This window comes from Paramormyrops kingsleyae, chromosome 21 (assembly GCF_048594095.1).
Source record: "Paramormyrops kingsleyae isolate MSU_618 chromosome 21, PKINGS_0.4, whole genome shotgun sequence".
Classification (NCBI taxonomy): Eukaryota; Metazoa; Chordata; class Actinopteri; order Osteoglossiformes; family Mormyridae; genus Paramormyrops; species Paramormyrops kingsleyae.
Genome location: NC_132817.1, coordinates 12,906,353 through 12,924,353, shown reverse-complemented (window position 1 = coordinate 12,924,353; position 18,001 = coordinate 12,906,353). Strand labels below are relative to the sequence as shown.

The 18,001-nt window shown below is 49.9% G+C and overlaps 1 protein-coding gene across 1 annotated transcript in view; it reads left to right on the top strand.

Annotated features, from left to right (window-relative positions):
• Window positions 1-2,394: 2,394 nt before the first annotated feature.
• Window positions 2,395-18,001, top strand: part of LOC111847562 (insulin receptor-like) — a 28,081-nt gene continuing 12,474 nt past the window's right edge. Inside the window, exons 1-2 of the mRNA XM_023818850.2 lie at window positions 2,395-3,832; window positions 11,359-11,907. Coding sequence (XP_023674618.2) covers window positions 3,754-3,832; window positions 11,359-11,907 — 628 coding nt within the window. The 5' untranslated portion in view covers window positions 2,395-3,753. The remainder of the gene's footprint in view (window positions 3,833-11,358; window positions 11,908-18,001) is intronic.

The window sequence follows — 18,001 nt, the reverse complement described above, 5'->3', positions numbered from 1 at the left end:
CCTGACACCACGCCGGGAAAATTAGGCGAAGACGTGGGAGGGGCGGAGTTCCCTTCTGCATCAGGGCCATGGATGTGTTAGGAGGGGGGGCTGGGGGCCTCTTCATTCTACACTGCCATCGTGATGAGTGGTTCGGCCTTCCCTCCCCCTGCTCTCGCCCTAGTTACTCTGTCTGCCCTTTTATCTTAAGTTCTGGCTGATGAAGAAACGCTCCCCCCCCCCCCCCCCCCCCCCCCGAGGGTGTTTGTCCTGCGTGTGTCCATGTGCTGTTGGCCCGAAGCACTGCTATCCGTCTCATTTTCTGTATCCAAAAGCTACAAACACCGTCAGAGAAACAAACTTATCCCTTTGTGATATGCTTTCTCCTGTGAACCAGGAGCCCTGTCTGCGACAAGCTTGTTGGTGTGTGTTTCAGTCAATTATTTGGTCTTGATTCCTGTCCACGCTGCAGGAAGCCTGATCTGTAGGAGAGCAGGCTTGGCTACTCAGCGCCTGCTGGCCCTGTGTGAACCCAGAGCTGGTCCAGATGAAGATTTTCAGTCACAAATCACACAGTTCTCGCCCAGACGGCACAGATTCCATTCGCTTGCCCTGTGGCCTTCCACGACAGCGTTTGCTCATCCAGCTGTGGGAAATCCTCCAATTGGGTCGCTACGTGCTGTGGATGATCTAGGCGTTGTGAATTCGGGGGGGAAAGTCTCTCAGTGTAATATCTGCACGTCCTTGTGCGACACTCAACACAAGAGAAACACAGCTTTCGTGGAAAAGTGCTTGCGAATTAGCTTAGCGAATTTAGTGAAAATTACAATACATTTGAAGTTGGAAAACACTGCGTCATACTGCCCTGGAATTATTATTTCAGGCACACAAACATGTACAATCACACACTATCAATGGCACTTAAAATGCAGAACAGCTAACTACCACTGACATGTGGGGAGTGTATCTTGAGAGTGGCTTAGAGAGCCGCTTAAATAAAACACCCCTCCCCACTTTGTACTAAGCCTTAATATGATGCTGACGGCACCTCCACCTCCTATTTTTTTGTAAACAAACAGGCCCACTGAAACGTGAGTGCGTGTATGTTGGTAGGGGGGCGCTGGGTGAGACCAACGTCACAGCACTCGGGTGTGAATAACGCGATTCAGCTCTGAGGCAGAATAATTAGCTGTCTGGATGAGACCCCCCCTCACACACACACACGCACACTCAACCCCCCTACCAATAACCCTGTTACATGCTGGGTGCTCTCAGTGATCTCAGGGGCTGGGCTGCGAGAGCCATCTTCACCCCACCAAGGCAACCACAGCAGCATCCATAACCTCGGAGTCTCTATGGCAGCAGACAGTGAATGTTCCCTGCTTGCTCAACCCTAACCCTTCTTGCCTCCCCACGAGCGATTGTGCTCCACTGCTGTATCCTGTGAGTGAATTCTTCAGGTGGACGGTCACCCCACGTCTAAGCAGCATAAATTCCCGCACTGGGAGGACTTTCCTATTTCCCCCCTTCCATTATCTCTAAATCCCCAATAATTTATTTGCTTTGTGAAAGAATACTCATATTGGATCTTCCTGGCGTCTGAATGTGTTTAACGATTTTCCAGGGATGCGTTGCGCATAAGTCCTATTGTGTAATGAAAGTGCGAATTCTTCAAGATAAAATATCAGGAACGCAGGATCTATTCATTCACGCATAACAAAAATGCGTAACACTAGAAATGGGGAAGAATTAAAGTCTAAAGCTAAGCCAAATAAAATATGCACCCCTTTAGTGTCTGAGCTGTCGAGCGACAAATAGTTTACGAAGCGATGGAAAAAAGGTGATTTAAATCGCTGGTTCCTGGGAGTATCTAAACATAGAAGTATTGCAGGCAAAGCGCTGAAAGTGTCCCTGAATTAATCAGCAGCTCCGTCGCAACATTCCCAAACATTATGGGAGGAAATCTGATTTTAAGCCAGGTGTTGTGCTCTCTTCACATTATTTTTAAATTTTTGAAACCTGAATCTGGAAACAAATGTCAAAATTACCCTCCATTGAGGTACGAGTCAATCGCACGTTCACATAAAAATAGTTGAGGCTGAAGGAAAAACAGGTGACCGTTCAAAATAAACCAAGACGCAAAAGAAGCAAGAAACACAAAACTAACGTTATATATTGCTGAAGAGATGCTAACTCGCTATTTGATGCTCCTGCTCAGTTTAGTTGGAGATGTTGCAATTAACCGTTGAGAAAATTCTTGTATTCCTCTTTCGGACTAATTTTTTTTAGATTGCAAAATGTACGTTTTTTAAGCAATGCGCCTACTCATTTACGTCGGTTGCACAGAATAAAACAATGTCGTGCACTGTGTAGTATTTGTGTTGTGCCTTCTTAAATTCACGCAGTTTTATCGTATGCTCGGAAGCAGCATATAGATTGCGACATATATCCCTGTTGTTTTTCTATACTGATCGTATATAAGTTTTAACAGGAGACGTATGCAATTGTTGTCTTGCAAGTGGAGGTCTCTAATTTTATCATAATCCATCAGAAGTGAGTGGATTTAAGTTGCACAGGCTCTTTTTTTGGTGGTAAACATAGAGAGACTCGCCAGTTCCAGCTCCAGTCCGCATTTTAAACAGACCTTACGGGTGCCCCAGCTGACTGGCAGCTCCTGTTTACTGGCGCACAGTCAGACAGTGGGAACCCGAAAGAGACGAATGGCGTCGCCTCCACGGACTTGGGGTGGGGGGGTAAAACAAGAAGTTAATGGCTGATGTTGACGGCGTTTAACGTTCGCACCCCTGCAGATGACGGCTAGCCTCATAACGAGCTCGCCTTCGGGATCATTTTAATTTCCAGCTGCGGTTTTGCGTTAGTCTCTTGTTTTCCACCATCAATTTGGGACAGAGCCGTGGAAGACTTGGAAAGGAGGGGGGAATGTCAGTTTCGAGAAAGAGGGAAGACGAAGCGTACGGCGCGTTTCTCCGGAGCGTATCCTGAAGGCTTCCCTGGGATGCGATCGGGGCTTATTTTTTATTATTATTTTTTAACTCTGTTATTTCTCCGTGGAGAGGGAGGGCGGCAGCCGTTGTATATAAAGCGCGGCGACCCGCGGTTCTGCGAAACGTGTCCCGAGTTTAGGGTCCGCACAGAAAATCTTGGAGAAATATAATTTGTGATATTTCAATTATTAAGAATTATTATTCAGTCAGGGATCTAGGGGGATTTCTTACGGGAGTCGCAAATAGCCCCGACCCACCGTGCGTAGGGTTCCGAACTGCGCTGCCTAATCTCTCACGGTTCCTCCGGCTTGGTACTGGTTAACCTTAACGGTCTGGACCTGGTTACCCTCCGGGTTGAGGGCTATCTGTGCAGTCCGTCGTTTCTCCCGTCGGGCGAGCTCCACAGGCGAAAGTGGAGAGTAGCCACAGGCGGGGCTGAGACCAGTCTGATGCTAAAGCGAGACCGAGAGACGGCTACCGCGCGTTAGCCCGCCGGCTAGCTGGCCGCTCTCGGTTGCGCGAAGCGTGTCTCTATCCCGCCACCTCCGCTGCCTTCATTTCCCCCCCCCCCCCAGGGGAGCATTTATTTATCGCGCTTTCTTATTGAACGGGCTCGGGCAGTGAGTGTGAGCGGCCGATTTTCTGGCGTCACGATCCTGAGTCTCAAACGGCTAAGCTAGGCTAGGCTAGGCTAAGCCAAGGCGAGAAAGGCTAAGCTAAGGCGAGACAGGCTAAGCTAGGCTAGGCTAAGCTAGCGAGCGGTGACAGCATGCGGCCGGAGAACTCCGCCGCCGTCCTGCTCACCGTCCTCTACCTCCTGTCCAGCTGCGGACACGCCACCGGAGAAAGTAAGTAGTGACCGCCCGTCTGCATAGAGAAACCCACCGCCATGCTCCCATAAAAATAAACAATAACAGTGATAGTAACAGCTGTATATGGGAGCCACTGTGCAGGTGGGAGAGTGAAAGCGGCCATCGAGAGTGTGTGTTTAGAGGTGGTGTCAATTTATGGGTGTGCATTTCTGTTCTGTGACAGTGTGACAAGTGCGTCCTTTTAACAAATGTTTTTAAAGGCTCCGATAGTGCAGAGCCGGAAAGGTAGCGGAATCAATGTGCAATCTTGTCGATTTCGGGGTGCATTGGCGTTGGAGCGCGCTGCAGGCTGGCTGGGACACCAGCAAGTCGTTAGTGCTGGACGGGGGCGTGTTTGCTCACGATGGCCGTGGTGTGGAGGATCGGCTTCGCTGTGAGCACTTACGGTATTACCCTGTGCAAGTCAGTCTTTAACACACCCGCACTGTGCAAGCAGCCGTATCTCCTGAAATCACTGCGTATGAAAAGGTTTTACAAATGCTTTTGGCTGTCAGCTCTCACGTTTGCTCTTCGTGTATATTTTTGTTGGATCTCATTTGACCCCTGTACTGAATATCAATATGCAATCAATGTTTTGTAATAAAACTGGTTTGCGTGTGTCTAGTAGATTAACAAGTGGATTTACCAAAGTATAGAGATAGCAGATCTTAGATAACTAGAATGGCCACTATAGATATGTTTAAAATTGTGTGCTTGTTCCCATGTTACTTAATTTTATGAAGTGCATCTACAGGTCAAGTGAAAACAGTTTGGAAATGGACACAATAAAATTAGGAGCAATATTTTAACCGCTTAAATTAATTTTTGTTTGAACACCCCCATGAAATCCTGCCCTGGATTACTTTTAACCACCACATAATGGCATAGAGATTACCAAACCGCCGATTGCAATTTTGTGGTCCATGTAAGATTGATATAAATTTGGCTTTTGCCTGCCCTCCACTTTGAGTGTAATGGTGTTTTGATGTTTTGTAAATTTGAATGTTGGTACTAAATGGGATAATTGTAAGATGAGTGTTATCCTTTGGGGGTATTAGGTCCCGGGCTTTGAGTTTAATTGCCGGCTTGGGCCTCACACTTTGATGTTTTCTTGTTCCTCTTGTCTCTGGGTGGCCTTTTTCCTGGCATACCTCAGCTGAGCGGAATTACATCTGCGAGTGCGTAGTGCAGAGTGAACATGAGGCCCCAGGTTTGCTGGCTGGTGTCCTGCGTGACGGATGTAGAAATGGTGGCCAGCATCCAGACCTTGGAATTAGTTTCTGTAGTGGCTGTAGGGACTGGTGCTGGAACCTTAGGTGGCCCCGTTGCGGACTCTCCCCGCTGCTTTTGGGAGGTTGCGTTTGTGCCCGAAAGCGCCTCGTTCCTCCTCATTTCTGGGCACATGATCTGTTTCACACTCATATCTGGTTTTGCCCCAGAGTCGTCAGGTGACGACAGACATGCTTGTTTGCACTCAATTTGGTGCTTTCGCTTTAGGAAGTCTGTTATCGCTTGCCATCATTTTCTTGTCCATGGATACTAGCTATAAATATCGGGTATCAAAACACTTTTTGACAGAGGACATTTAACACCAAAACAAGACTTTTTTTTTTCTTCCCTCACATTACTTCCTGCTGCAGACCTTTTTGGGATCTTCCTCCTTTGCTGAATCTGTTTCAGAGATAGAAAACATTGCTATAAATAAGCAAACATTCTAGTCTTAAGGGCCTTCTCCCTTGACTTTCCGAGCCTGATCCGTGATAGTTTGCCTCGGAAAAAGAGGCTCATTCCCTAGGCTCCCTTGAATCTTCTACATCTTCATGTATGGAGACACTCACACACATTTCCTGCTGATCTTTGTGCCACAAACCTTTCACCGTCACGTGCTCTGAATGTCAGTGTGTCCTGAGAGGGGTAATAGTGTAACATCGGATTTAAATTGAAGTCTTTTTTTTATGTTTTTGCTTCCTTCTGAATCTGGCCACAGCTCTGCCATAACCGGCTTGCACAGGATTCAACAGCCAGGGTGGAGAACACAGAGGAATCGAGCTGTGCAGTGGAGGCTATCTCCCTTCCTCGATCCCGTCAGGTTTGCAGGAAGAGCGAGGCTATTTCTGCAACTAGTAAGGACCTCTGATTCAGACAGAGCCATCTTGTAGTCCGCGCGCCTTGTAAACAAACTCTGGCACATTCATATGCATGTATGTAGATTGGTGTCTGGGAGGCCACGGTCCCCATACGGGAACCGGCACGTAGACGGCCAGGCCACGGGCTCAGAGTCTGGGACTTAATTTGATCCATAAATTTCACTTTCTGGAAGCTGATGCGGTTTCGTTAAGCACTTGACTGCGTTGTTTTTCATGTGCACGTGAAGAGGTCGAAACTTTGAACTCAGGGTAGTGGTGAAGGCTTTCCCCAGAATTCCTTGCCTGTGGAATGCGTGGGCGGTCTGCCCTGTAGGTGCTACTGTGAGCTGGGTGTGACCCGTGATTACCCCCCCACCCCCCCCAAAGAGAAGCCTGTCCATTGGCCTGAGAAGGTTCTAGTTCACAGTGGCATCACGACACGCCTGCTAATAGAAGCCCTGCGAGATGGTCATTTGAACCTTCGGTAACCTAAACTTTTAACACGTTCCCTCCCGTGCTGAGTCTGTTTGCTGAGGTTTAAGGTTGATCTCTTGCCCCTGATTTCTAACTTTTTCTGGTGCGCCGTAAAACTTCGAATTGTTAGCATGGTGCCATTCGGAAGTATGATGCTGATGCGTTCTGTATGGAGTCTCTTCTTGGGTGTTATTAGTGAGTCGACCAATAGCAGGAATTACTGTGACGTGTGGCGTCAGCGACCAGCTAACTGAAGACACCTTATGAATTATGACAGATTATTACTGAAGCTAGGCGGCCAAGATTAGCTTACCCTGATACTTCTGAGGAATGCCCCCTCCCTGGGTAGAGACTGTTGTTTAAACGCCTCCCCTGAGTATGGTAAGGTCACCTTGCGATTTTGTGAGAGCTCACCCACCCTCCTGGCCTGCCTATGGATCGCAGACGGAGGTGGTTTGTTCAGGTGAAGCATGGCTTGACTGTCTAATGGTACAGAGGAATCCCCCCTCGGGGCTGCAGGTCGCCCTTGGCTAATGTCCTTCTTTGGCTTAGAGTGTCGGTGTTTTTTGAATCAGACGGTCGTAAGGAAGGCAGAGTTGCTGAGTGTCAGTGGCACCCAAAACAAGAGCGTGAAAACAAATCTTCTTAGATTGATGCAGCTTGCCCACATCCGTTGCAAAATTAAGGCCATTTAGTCGCTCGTTTGTAGAAGGGGGTGGGCTTGCTTTGCCTTAAAGGGGAGTTTACTGTGAAGGTCATTCATACTGTGGTATTGGTTTGCATAGAGGTCTTATCTTTAAAGGCACCCTGATAGACCTCGCATTGACCTCCCTCCTTGGTGAAGGTTTATAATCTCGATTCCCTGAAAAACTGGGGCTATGTGACTTTGGTTTGGCTGCAGGATATAGGGTCCATTGTGGTGCCTTATGAAGTCCCACCTCTTGACGTTTAGTTGATTGATGACTCCTACTACCACCACTGCATTGCTTGTATTTCTGTGTTCATTTTAGCACCCCCCCCCCAACCCCCGCTTCCTTGCCAAACCCATAGTTTACTTTACATCAGCACTCTAAGACCTGTTTGATACTGGGTTTTCTTAGTGCATCCAGTGACTGGTCCAATTAGTTCTTTTATCTGTCAGTCACTCATCTGAAAAGCACACAAACTCTGGAGGGGTTAGTATATAATAGTATGTTTGAGAGAACAGGAGACTGCTTGTGCATGTGGACCTGCAGGGCTTGGTGTGGAACGGGGGGGGGGGGGGGGGGGCAGTGTATCTGGAAAGCACTGCACAGACCAGTAGGGGGCGACGCACTCCAGAGCTGCTGATCCTCCCTTGTGGTCACAGGTAAGGCACACACGCTCGATCGGGCTGCGCTCTCCCCAACACGCACTGCTGTTTTGTCTCAGTCCGAACATCCAATTTCCTGAGAGATAATAGGATCGCCGGCCTGCCCCCGTCGCCATGACGACCCTGCTGTTTGTGCCGTCTCCAAATGAGCCTTATTTTTCACCTGCAGATTTCTCAAAAAACACATAATGACCAACGTCATTCTGGCCAGATGGGGTTTGTGCTCCTCCCTCCCGTGCGCATGCCGGATTGGCTCCAGTCTCTTCCCTTCCCGTGAAAATTGGGATGACGGCGCTGTTTGCCTCCTAATGAATGTCTTCATTAAAGCTTAACCCCAGGCCCTAACTGAGTTGTCACATTAATTCTTAATCCTGCTTTGCACTCAAAGAAAATGAATGAAAACATGTAAAAAAATAAAAATAAAAAACAGCCTCACGCCCTGCGCCATGAACTAGGAAGGATCCTTTGCTTACTGCTTACTTGCCTGTCCCTCCGTCTTTACACTGCTCTCGCACCTGGGTGCTGGCCGGGGGGTGAGCGGTGGGGGGGTGGTTAAACAGGAATGATTTAGTAAGGTGGTTTTCCTTGGAATAAGTGGGAGAAAGAAAAAAACATGTCCTCAGCCTGCGTGAGGCTGGATCGGGCAGCAGTGCTGGCAGGGTGAAGGAGATGCATGGAGAAGCCATTAGTGGCATCATTTGAAACCCCCACCCACCACCATTTAGGTGAGGATGAATTCGCCCCTCAACCATCTCGTGTTAAGTGGGGATGATACCCGGGGGGAGGGTGTTGAGGCTCTGTTTTTGTTTATGGTGGTGTTTGCACTCAGTGGCTTGTCCCCCCACCCACTGCCTACGTGGCCCCGGTGAGTCCGACTTCATGTCCTATTTTTATGGCATGTGTCACAATACCTGGGGGGGTGGGGGGGTGGGATACAGGACTGTGAGCAGCTGTACTTCTTTCCCTTGCAACCCGAGACCCTTCCTGTCCCCTCCCCCTCCCCCCCCCACAGGGGGTCAGGGAATGTGTGACCTGCCTCTCAGTGCTGGGATTTGCATCCTGATTGGTTAATTGGTTAATTGCTTCCTGGTGTCCCTCTGGACCTTTCAAGCGGCTCGGCTTCGTGAGCCGCTCCGTCTTCCTTGGGGGAGGGGCAGGGGGCTGCTGGCGTTGTGACCGCTCCGCCTTCCCGCTTCCTGAGGTCACGCGCCCCCACTGGGCGTGCTGGGCTAAAAATGGAGCTTCCAGCTGGGGGCCACGTTGTCATGTGGGGGACCAGCGCTTGGCTGTGCTGCTCTGGCTCGCGGGCAGTGTGACTGGCACAGAATTGGCTTTGTGGGGGGGGGGGGGGTGGTTGTAAGTGATCTGTCGCCACTTTGCGGGCTTGGCCCCGCTCTGCTGTTTTTACGAGGCCGACCGGTTAAGCGCTCCCCTCCTCCCCATCGCCGTCCTCGCCGCTCCGTTCAGATGCGCGTGGGGCCACCTGTGGTTTCACGGCTCCGGGTCACAAGCAGCCGGCTGGCATATCATGTTACGGGCAGGAACGTGACTTTGGGCTGACGTTCACCCTCCTTTTTAAGGTGCCATCTTGGGCTGGCTGTCAGAGCCTCTCGTTCGCTGACGCGAGAGCCCTCGGTCCTCCAGGAGTTTCTCAAGCGACCCCGGTTCCTCATGTTACAGTTGGGGGTGACGTGGGTCTGGACGGGAAGGGCCGCTTCTCCAAATGGGCCAGTCCTATGTAGAAGATCACCTTTTTTGTCCAGTCTTGATTCTGAGGCTTTGGTCCGTGTCAAAGTCCCGCTGCATTCGAACATTCCGGGTTTGGCTTGCCCTGGCTGTCTGTGTGGCTGTATGCTCCGCGGGTTGGCAGCGGGAGGAGGGCCCAATCCGAAAAAAGAAACGCTTCATATATGAGGTCATCACCACGGCAGCTGTGGATTGGGGGCACAAGAGATCAGCTGACATCGCCGTGGTGGTCGGAGTGCGAAGGCAGCCCGGTGCACCTCAGGGTTGATTTATTTAAACAAACTTAAATGTGAGGCTTCCCCTCGCTTTGCAGGTTGTGAGCACATCCAGGGCCGCTACCCCCTGTGCAGAGTGGCACCCATAGGGTAGCTTCTCCTAAGAACATAAGAACATAAGAAATTTACAAACGAGAGGAGGCCATTCGGCCCATCAAGCTCGTTTGGGGAGAACTTAGCTAATAGCTCAGAGTTGTTAAAATCTTATCTAGCTCTGATTTAAAGGAACCCATGGTTTTAGCTTCCACTACAATAGCAGGAAGACTATTCCATACTCTGACTACACGCTGTGTAAAGAAGTGCTTCCTCAAATTTGTTTTAAAATGTTCTCCCGCTAATTTCCACTTATGGCCACGAGTTCTAGTATTTAGACTAATATTGAAATAGTCATTTGGCTGAACGGCATCCAGACCCGTTAGAATCTTATAGACCTGAATCATATCCCCCCTTAGCCTCCTTTGCTCAAGGCTGAATGCTCATGCTCCTCTGTATGTTGTATCGGTTCACCATTTGGGCTGCAGGTGGCGCAGTTGTTAAGGACACCAAGCTGGACTCTAGAGTCGAGTACTTCTGCAGGCATAATCCATTCAGATGTACAGATTGGTAAATCATTAAGAAATGTTATTTTAAATATAGCAAATAAAACTGACGAAAATGGGTTAAATTTGTAGCCGTGAGCTCCGCCCCCCAAGTTGTGAAGCTGAAGTGGCCCGGGGGTGGGGGTTGTTTCCGTTGTGTTTGTTTTCCTGGCGCTCTGGACACGCTTGCGACACGGTGACTGTTTGACTTGGCTGTTGCTCCACTGTTAACTGTCCACTTTGATCAGCATTACCACAACTAGTCACCAGAAATGCCTCACTCTGAGTACAGGTGAATTCAGTGTGTTCTTTTAAGTGACATGAATGGCCCAAGTCACCCATTGGGCTGGGGGTTGGGGGTTGGGGGGGGGGGCTACAGGACAGGGGGACATGCTGAGTTTGCTGGTGCGGAGTGCCTGGTCAGGGCTGGAAGGCACGGGTAGAATCACTGATTAAAACATGATGCGTACTGGTGCACCGATGTGGAAATTTTGGCTGACACCAGTATATGTTTTTGTCTAATATTACCGATACTTATTAACTGGCTAAACTCTGAGCTCCACAGATCCGTAGTGAAACTGATGTCAATGACGTTACGTCTTAAGATCTTATGATTGTATGTTGCAGCCATATCATATAATGCAGGCAGGGAGGGGTCATTGAAGTAGAGCCAACCTGGGAGACTCTACTGAGGGTCTACGTGGTGAATGAGGCGACAAAATCCCTCGTCCTCAATTACGGAAAATGGTTGATCGTCCATTGCAATCACCTCCATTATTTTTGTAGTCTTTAGGTTTGGTGTTGCTAACTTTGAATATTGATTGAAGTCTGCATGCCGGCTACCAATATCCACCTGACCAATGCCAATGTCTTAAATTTTAACGAACATTGGCCAACACGTGCTATAATGGTGAATAAATTGTGCACTGATGTGGTTCCTAGCATTGTAACCCCTTTCTGTGTCCTCCTGCAGTCTGTCAAAGCAAGAACATCAAGAACAATGTGACCAACCTCCAGACCCTAAAGAACTGCACGGTGATTGAGGGCTACCTGAAGATCCTGCTAATGTTCAAGACCAAGCCTGAGGACTTCCGGGGCCTTCAGTTTCCACGGCTCACCGTCATCACAGACTACCTGCTGCTCTTTCGCGTCTATGGCCTGGAGAGCCTGCGTGACCTCTTCCCCAACCTCACCGTCATCCGCGGCAACAACCTGTTCTTCAACTATGCCCTGGTGCTCTTCGAGATGCTCCAGTTGAAGGACGTGGGCCTCCCCAACCTCATGAACATCACACGTGGGGCCGTGCGCATCGAGAAGAACCCAGATCTCTGCTACCTGTCCACCCTGGACTGGTCTAAGATCCTGGACAATGTTGAGGACAACTACATTGTGGCAAATAAGAATGAGCAGGAGTGTGGGGATGTTTGCCCGGGAGCGGCTAAGGGGAAGAGCAGCTGCCTCCAGACCACCATCAATGGGCACTTCCGTGACCGATGCTGGACCCAGGATGACTGCCAGAGAAGTAAGGTCCCCTCTTGGCGCTCTGCTCCTGTTTTCATTCGATCTCGCTCATGCTAGGCTCTTGTGATGCTTCTCACCGAACTGTGAACTGATGCTTGATGGAACTTGATGTGGTTTCTCTGACCCACTCCCCCTACCCCGTCCCCATTGCTCGAGATCTCTAAAGTTACAACGCATGACTAAACAGGGACTTGGGCAGTCAGTAACTTTGTGACTCTAGCCCTCTGGTTCATCCCCCTGATTACACACTAGACTCTCTAAAAGCCTTTGCGACGTTATCAGCTATAATCCTCAAGCTAGAACTGGAACAGAACTGTTGGTAATGAGTGTATAGATTGTTGAATATTCAAACTCTGGTTGAGTAACTTTGGAATCTACGGAAAATCAGGCACAGGGTTAAAGTGGCAGAGAGAGGGTGTTTACGCCGTCATGTGAACATGGGGTGATGAGTGTGTATGTGGAATGGGCACAGACCCTGTGGGCTCTCCTAGGTTGAGGTGAGGAGGTGTCTGGGGAGAAGTTGTTAATGTCCAAAGAGTCACATGGATTCATGCTTGGCTACTGAAAAAGACATTGCCCCCCCCCCCCCCAGCTCATAACAAATTTAATTTAGAGAGTTTCAAACACAGCCTCTCAATTCAGCAGCAGGTTTATGGCTTTACTCTGTTTTGTAGTTTGGTGACTTGCCCCATTATTCACACCCAAGCCTTACTCTTGTCGTTGGCCGTCGGTGTGGATCTCTGGGCATTCTGCTGCCATTAGACAGGGGGACTCTGTCGATAGCCAACTGCCACAGCACTGCATCATAAATGTGACGTCTGTGGGTCTTAAATCTCCTAGTGAAAGGTTTGGTCTGGTTGGGTTTCAGATGGAACACCGTCTCATGATAGCAGTAATGAAAACGAAGTCACCTGTGAAGTGCTGCTGTGTCGGTTTCTCTTTGCTCGGTAAGGAGATCTTGGCCAGCGGCAACTGGGGTTGTTTCTTGAGGAGGCATCTGGCAGTGAAAGCGCAGATATTGCCGCCTGGATACAGTGTCTTCTCCTTTGGCAAGCGGAGCATTGTTGTTGTCAAGCCCTGTTGGGGCCATGCAGAAATTTGCTCTTGCGCAACGGATAGCTTTCCAGGTCAAAGTTCGTCTGTTAACGGCTGTTCCCTGTGGGAGATTTTTAACCATTTCCCCTCTCCTGCTGTGGCCCGTTCTTTACCGAGGGGTAGGTTTGCTGGTGCCTGTATGGACACTTTGCACTGATGTTGTTTTTCAAATGTCAGCTAAATCTTCTTTACAGGAACTGGATTCCATGACTGTCTGGAACAATACATATGGCATTTTTCCACTGGTATGCAGGAACCGAGCCGTACCGAGACGAGACACTAGTTACAGCACGGTTCCAGCTCGCTTCAGTTTTCCACTGCAGAAGGGTCAGCTCGGCAAAGGCGCTGTCGGGTTTGGAGAACAACAGTGCGCAGAAATTGGTATCTCCATGCATTTCCACCAAGCAGATGGTGGCGATGTAACCAGCTCGGTTTGGCTGGTGAGGGCTATGTCAGTGCGGGTACAGCTCGCATACTTTAGAATGGGAAAACCGCCAGTTCGTACAGCTCTGTCCTTGATGGCAGTGGAAAAGTGCTAATAGTGAAGGCTGCCCTGCATGTCTGCTCTATACATCTGCGTCCAGCAGATGTTCTGTGTTCACATGCACACAGTCTGAATTGAGCATAAGGTCTGGTCCTTCTGGTATCACCTGCCGACATGTCATCTTAGTCAGTGGTGGTTCATTTATTTTTGGTCTATTTTGAGATGTGGTTTTGGGTGGGTCAGGTAGAGGTACAGGGGGGCTTATTCTGCCCAGTTAGTCCTCGATGCCTGCTGCCAGTGTCTTCCTCCGAAATGTCTGTCCCTCCCCAGTCTTCTTTCCGTGGGTTCCCCGGTCTTGGTGGCTGCCATCTGGTCCAATCGGGTACACAGGATTTGTGTCTCACTGGCTTTTTAGCTAGAGGTCCCGAGGGATGACTTGCCTCAAGTGTTGGCCCAGCAACCCCCCCCCCCCCCTCCCCCGCCCCATTGCCAGATCACATCTGCTTAGTTGGGGGTCAAATGAAATTGCTCTGGTTGAGCCATCAGTGCCAGTTACATGTTTGCTAATCGGGGCTGTTTGGATGTTCTGTTCTGGTGAGTCTGCTGTGTTGTTGTTGCCATTGTTGTTTTTGCTTTTGCGGGATGAGCGGCTCCCACTCTCGGCCTCTTCTCAGGTCCACGTTCCAGGCCCCGCCCCCCATGCAGACCTGAAAAACAAAAAAAAGCAGGAGGGGACGTCCAGTGACTACTACCTCTGTGATCACGGGGCTGCTTTGGTGTGAGCTGTGACTGATGGGAGGCCTCAGTAAACGCGGCCGTGGTGCACAGGCTGTACATCACGCAGTGTTACTCCGTAATGTCCCTCTGGTGTGGACCGGAGGTGCCGGCGGGATTCCTCAGTCACACGTGGAATCACACCGCACATCGTTATTGGCTTCTGTTCCAGGAACCATTCAGTATGAGGAATGTTCCGGAGCATGCCGGCATACGTGTGTCACGGGTTGGGGGCGGGGCGGGTCGGGGGAGGGCAGGGCACTGTTAGTGGCTTCTGGGACAGTGTATCCTGGCAACAGCTGTTAAAAAAAAAATAAAAAATTATTGGCAGGATGCTGAGAGAGCTAACTGGTAAATCTCGTTGTTGGACCCGCGGGATTTTTTTTGCTGAAAAGGGGCTCGGTGAGACACAGCTGATCACTGTCTGAGGTGCTGAGCTGCAGGAGGAGTCTTCGCTCCTGGTGGCTTAAGCATCGAGGCTTGGCGTGGACTCTCAGGTCCAGCCAGCAGCTGCAAGTCTGCCGTGGTCAGTCCTCAGGTGGATGGAGCAGCTTCTGCTCACTGTTCGTTTGCTGTCTGTACACGTGTCCCACTTGTGTGGCTCGTTGGCGTGTGTCTTCAGGTGCTCATTTGGCGCCGAGGAGGATGCGGGGCGCCGTTTGCTGATTGGACAGCGCCGCTATCATGTGGCCCCGAAGGGCAGGTGCTTGTTTCAAATTTGTCAGTTGAAGTACCACATGGAGCAGACATGCAGGCTGCCCCCGTGGCCTTGGCCTCCTGCTCTGTGTGAATATCTGCCTTTTTTTTTTTTCTTCCACCCCACCTCTCACAGACCCCCCTCCCCAAAAAAAAAACACTGCAGTGCCCGGTATTAATAAGTGGCCCATAGATGTTTGTGTTTTCATGTTGCTAAGTGATTTATGAGGCTTCAGTCCGCAGGTCACTCCTGGCTCTTTGTGGGGGGGGGGAGGCGTGGCTGAGAAGCCCTCCCCTCCCCCAAACACAGCGAGGTGAGGTGTTAGCGTGGAATGTCGGCCATTTCAGAAAGCTCCCAATTGTTTCCTGCCATTGTCAGATGACTTCCGACTCGGGGGCTGTAAGCACCCCTCCGGGGGGGGTGGGTTTCCGCAGCTGGTGTGAAAGATTCACGTGGAAGCTTCGGAATGATTGAGACGTGAGAAGAATCGCTGGTCCCGAGTCTCCATGTCCCTGTATACCGATCTTCCCAGGCAACCCGGTTCGAGGTTCCTGGTTGTGCACCCAGCTGACCCTGCTGTGGTTGTTTGCTGGAGATTATTTTGTCCCGAAACACAACAGGTGAGAGAGTATCCAGAGTCAGATGCTTTACAGGCTCAAAATGCTTAGCAGTCAAATTAAAAAAGGTTTTAGATGGAAGGCGGTAATGAAATGTTTAATCTTATTAGCGCGTCAAAGTCTCACAGCAAACTGGCCTCTCCACTGTGCTTATTTTGCCTGCATGGAAGCACTTCTTTGCCTATTTTATTGTCGATGTTCTATCAGCTGGGGGGCTAGATCACAGTAACCTGTGAGCTGGTGTGTACCCCCCCCCCAGTGCCTCCTCCCTTTTCCAGCGAGTGTTTCCAGTTGCCGTCCACACCTGTTTAGCATCCAGGAAACGGCCCGTGTCAGCAGGCCCTTATGGTCAGATAGAAGCGATCCCCGCCCCGGTGACCCCTGACTCAGTGCGCTACTTGCCAGGGTGGGGGCCAGTCGCTTAGCTTGCAAAGCCTCATGGGTAATCTTTGTTCTGGAATCTCAGGAATTTGAATCATTTTGGAGCCCCTGTGTGTGAGACAGAGATTGTTTTACTTCTCTCACACAGCACTATATTCCTGAGACATTTTTTTTTCTCCAGTATTTTTCGTGGTTGAGAGGGTTGAGGCACGACCTTCTGCCACCGTGGTCCAGTTTCGGGGCCGTTTTTTGGACCCTCGACCCACAGCTCCCCATTTGGCCTCCAGCTTGTTTTTGCTCTTGATCACATCGGAAACAAAATGGACATCCTGAAAACGCGCAGCTGCCGTGTCACAGGGGCAGAACGAGGCTGATTCTGTAGCTGAGATGCATAATCTGTCGATTTAACATATCAGTACCTGCTGATTATTTAATAAAAAATCAAGATATCAGATGTGTTAATCATGGCTAATATCACTGGGCAATATTTAGACTTTTATCAGATTAAGATTAAAATTAGGATTAAGATTGAAAGTTAGCAGCACCTGAGCTACACAACAGCTGAAATAAGGGATATGATTGCACTGGACACCCAGCCATTTTCCTTAGTGCAGGACGAGGGATTTCATTGGCTTACTCGCCACTTAGAAGTAGGGCTGCAACTTTCAGTCTGAAGTGGTGGGGGGGGGGGTGGGTGATCTCCCCTTTAAAAATACTGGATAAATTGTGTCATAAAATACATGAAAGGTGGCAAATCTTTGTTTTTAAATCATAATTAAATCTGGACAACAGATTGATCTTTCCTGTTCCACCCCCCCCCCCCCCCAATTGGCAAGAGATTAGCTGGTTATCAATATTCGTATCGGTGATATAAACATTTCCACGTTGGTGCACCATTAGCAACGCGTGCCCCCCTACCGCACCTTCTCCCCCCCCCCCACCACGGACAAAATGTCCTTCCTGTCAGTGGCCGCCGCCACCAACACAGGCATCCGGCGTGAGGACGAGCCGCCGTGTGGCCAGGCTGTTTTTGCCATATTAGTGGCGGTTTGTGGGTAATGAGGTTGTTTACGGGATGGGCCTCTGGGGGCCTTGGGCAGGGGAGGCAGCGGCGACATGTCTGATGAGTCAGTCGCTGCTGATACCTGGAAAAATAAAAAATAAAACGAAAAACAGGATCATTCTTAATTTCCAATGGACGGCTCAGCCATTTGTGGGTGGGGCCAATGTAATGGGGGAGGGGCTTATGATGAGCAATTACTAGTAACGGGAGGAGTCCATGGGGAAGAGCCTTTGTTGGAAATTGACTTACTAGATGCTCGTGGGTGCAAAATAACTACAGCCCAACATGACCCCTGCTTGTTCCAGGTGTCCCGGTGTGTTGGAAAAACACCCTTTGTGTGTGTGTCCGGGACAGACGTCATCAGTACGCACGCTGCCGCCCGCCTGCTCTCATTGTGTTTTGTTTTTTTTTTTCCTTCTGTGAGTAATAATCAAGTTGCGGGAATCGAAGCATAAGGCGTCGTCATACATGGGGAGTTTTAATGACTGACAAGCGTTCCACTTACTGTTCCGGGGTCTTAAGTGATCATAATGTCCTGAAAAAGATCAGAATGTGTGTTCTGTGAGCCCGATGGCCAGGGTAGGGTAGGGTAGGGTGGGGTGGGGGGGCATGGAGTTATGAAAGGACTCCGGCAGTGAGCAGAGGGGGCCCTCCTCTTCCCCTGCAACCGTATCGGCCCTCTGCACACCTTCCAGGCAGACGGTGGTTTTAGTTTAACTCGTACTGTTTGGGCCATGAGGCCCATTAAGGATTCTTCTCTTCGGGTTTATGTTTGTCAGAAGGTAGGAGGCATAATCAGCAGGCGTGAGTCGCTCCCTCAAGTCAGAGCAAGTGCTGTTTACTTGTCATGTGACCCCGGACCTGTCACATGACATAGCATTGGATAGCCCTAAAATGGGGCCTCTTACTTTACAAACTACAGCTGCTACAGTTACCCGTCTGACCCCCAGCCTGCCCAGAGAGGTTGGAGTCTAGCAGAGGTAG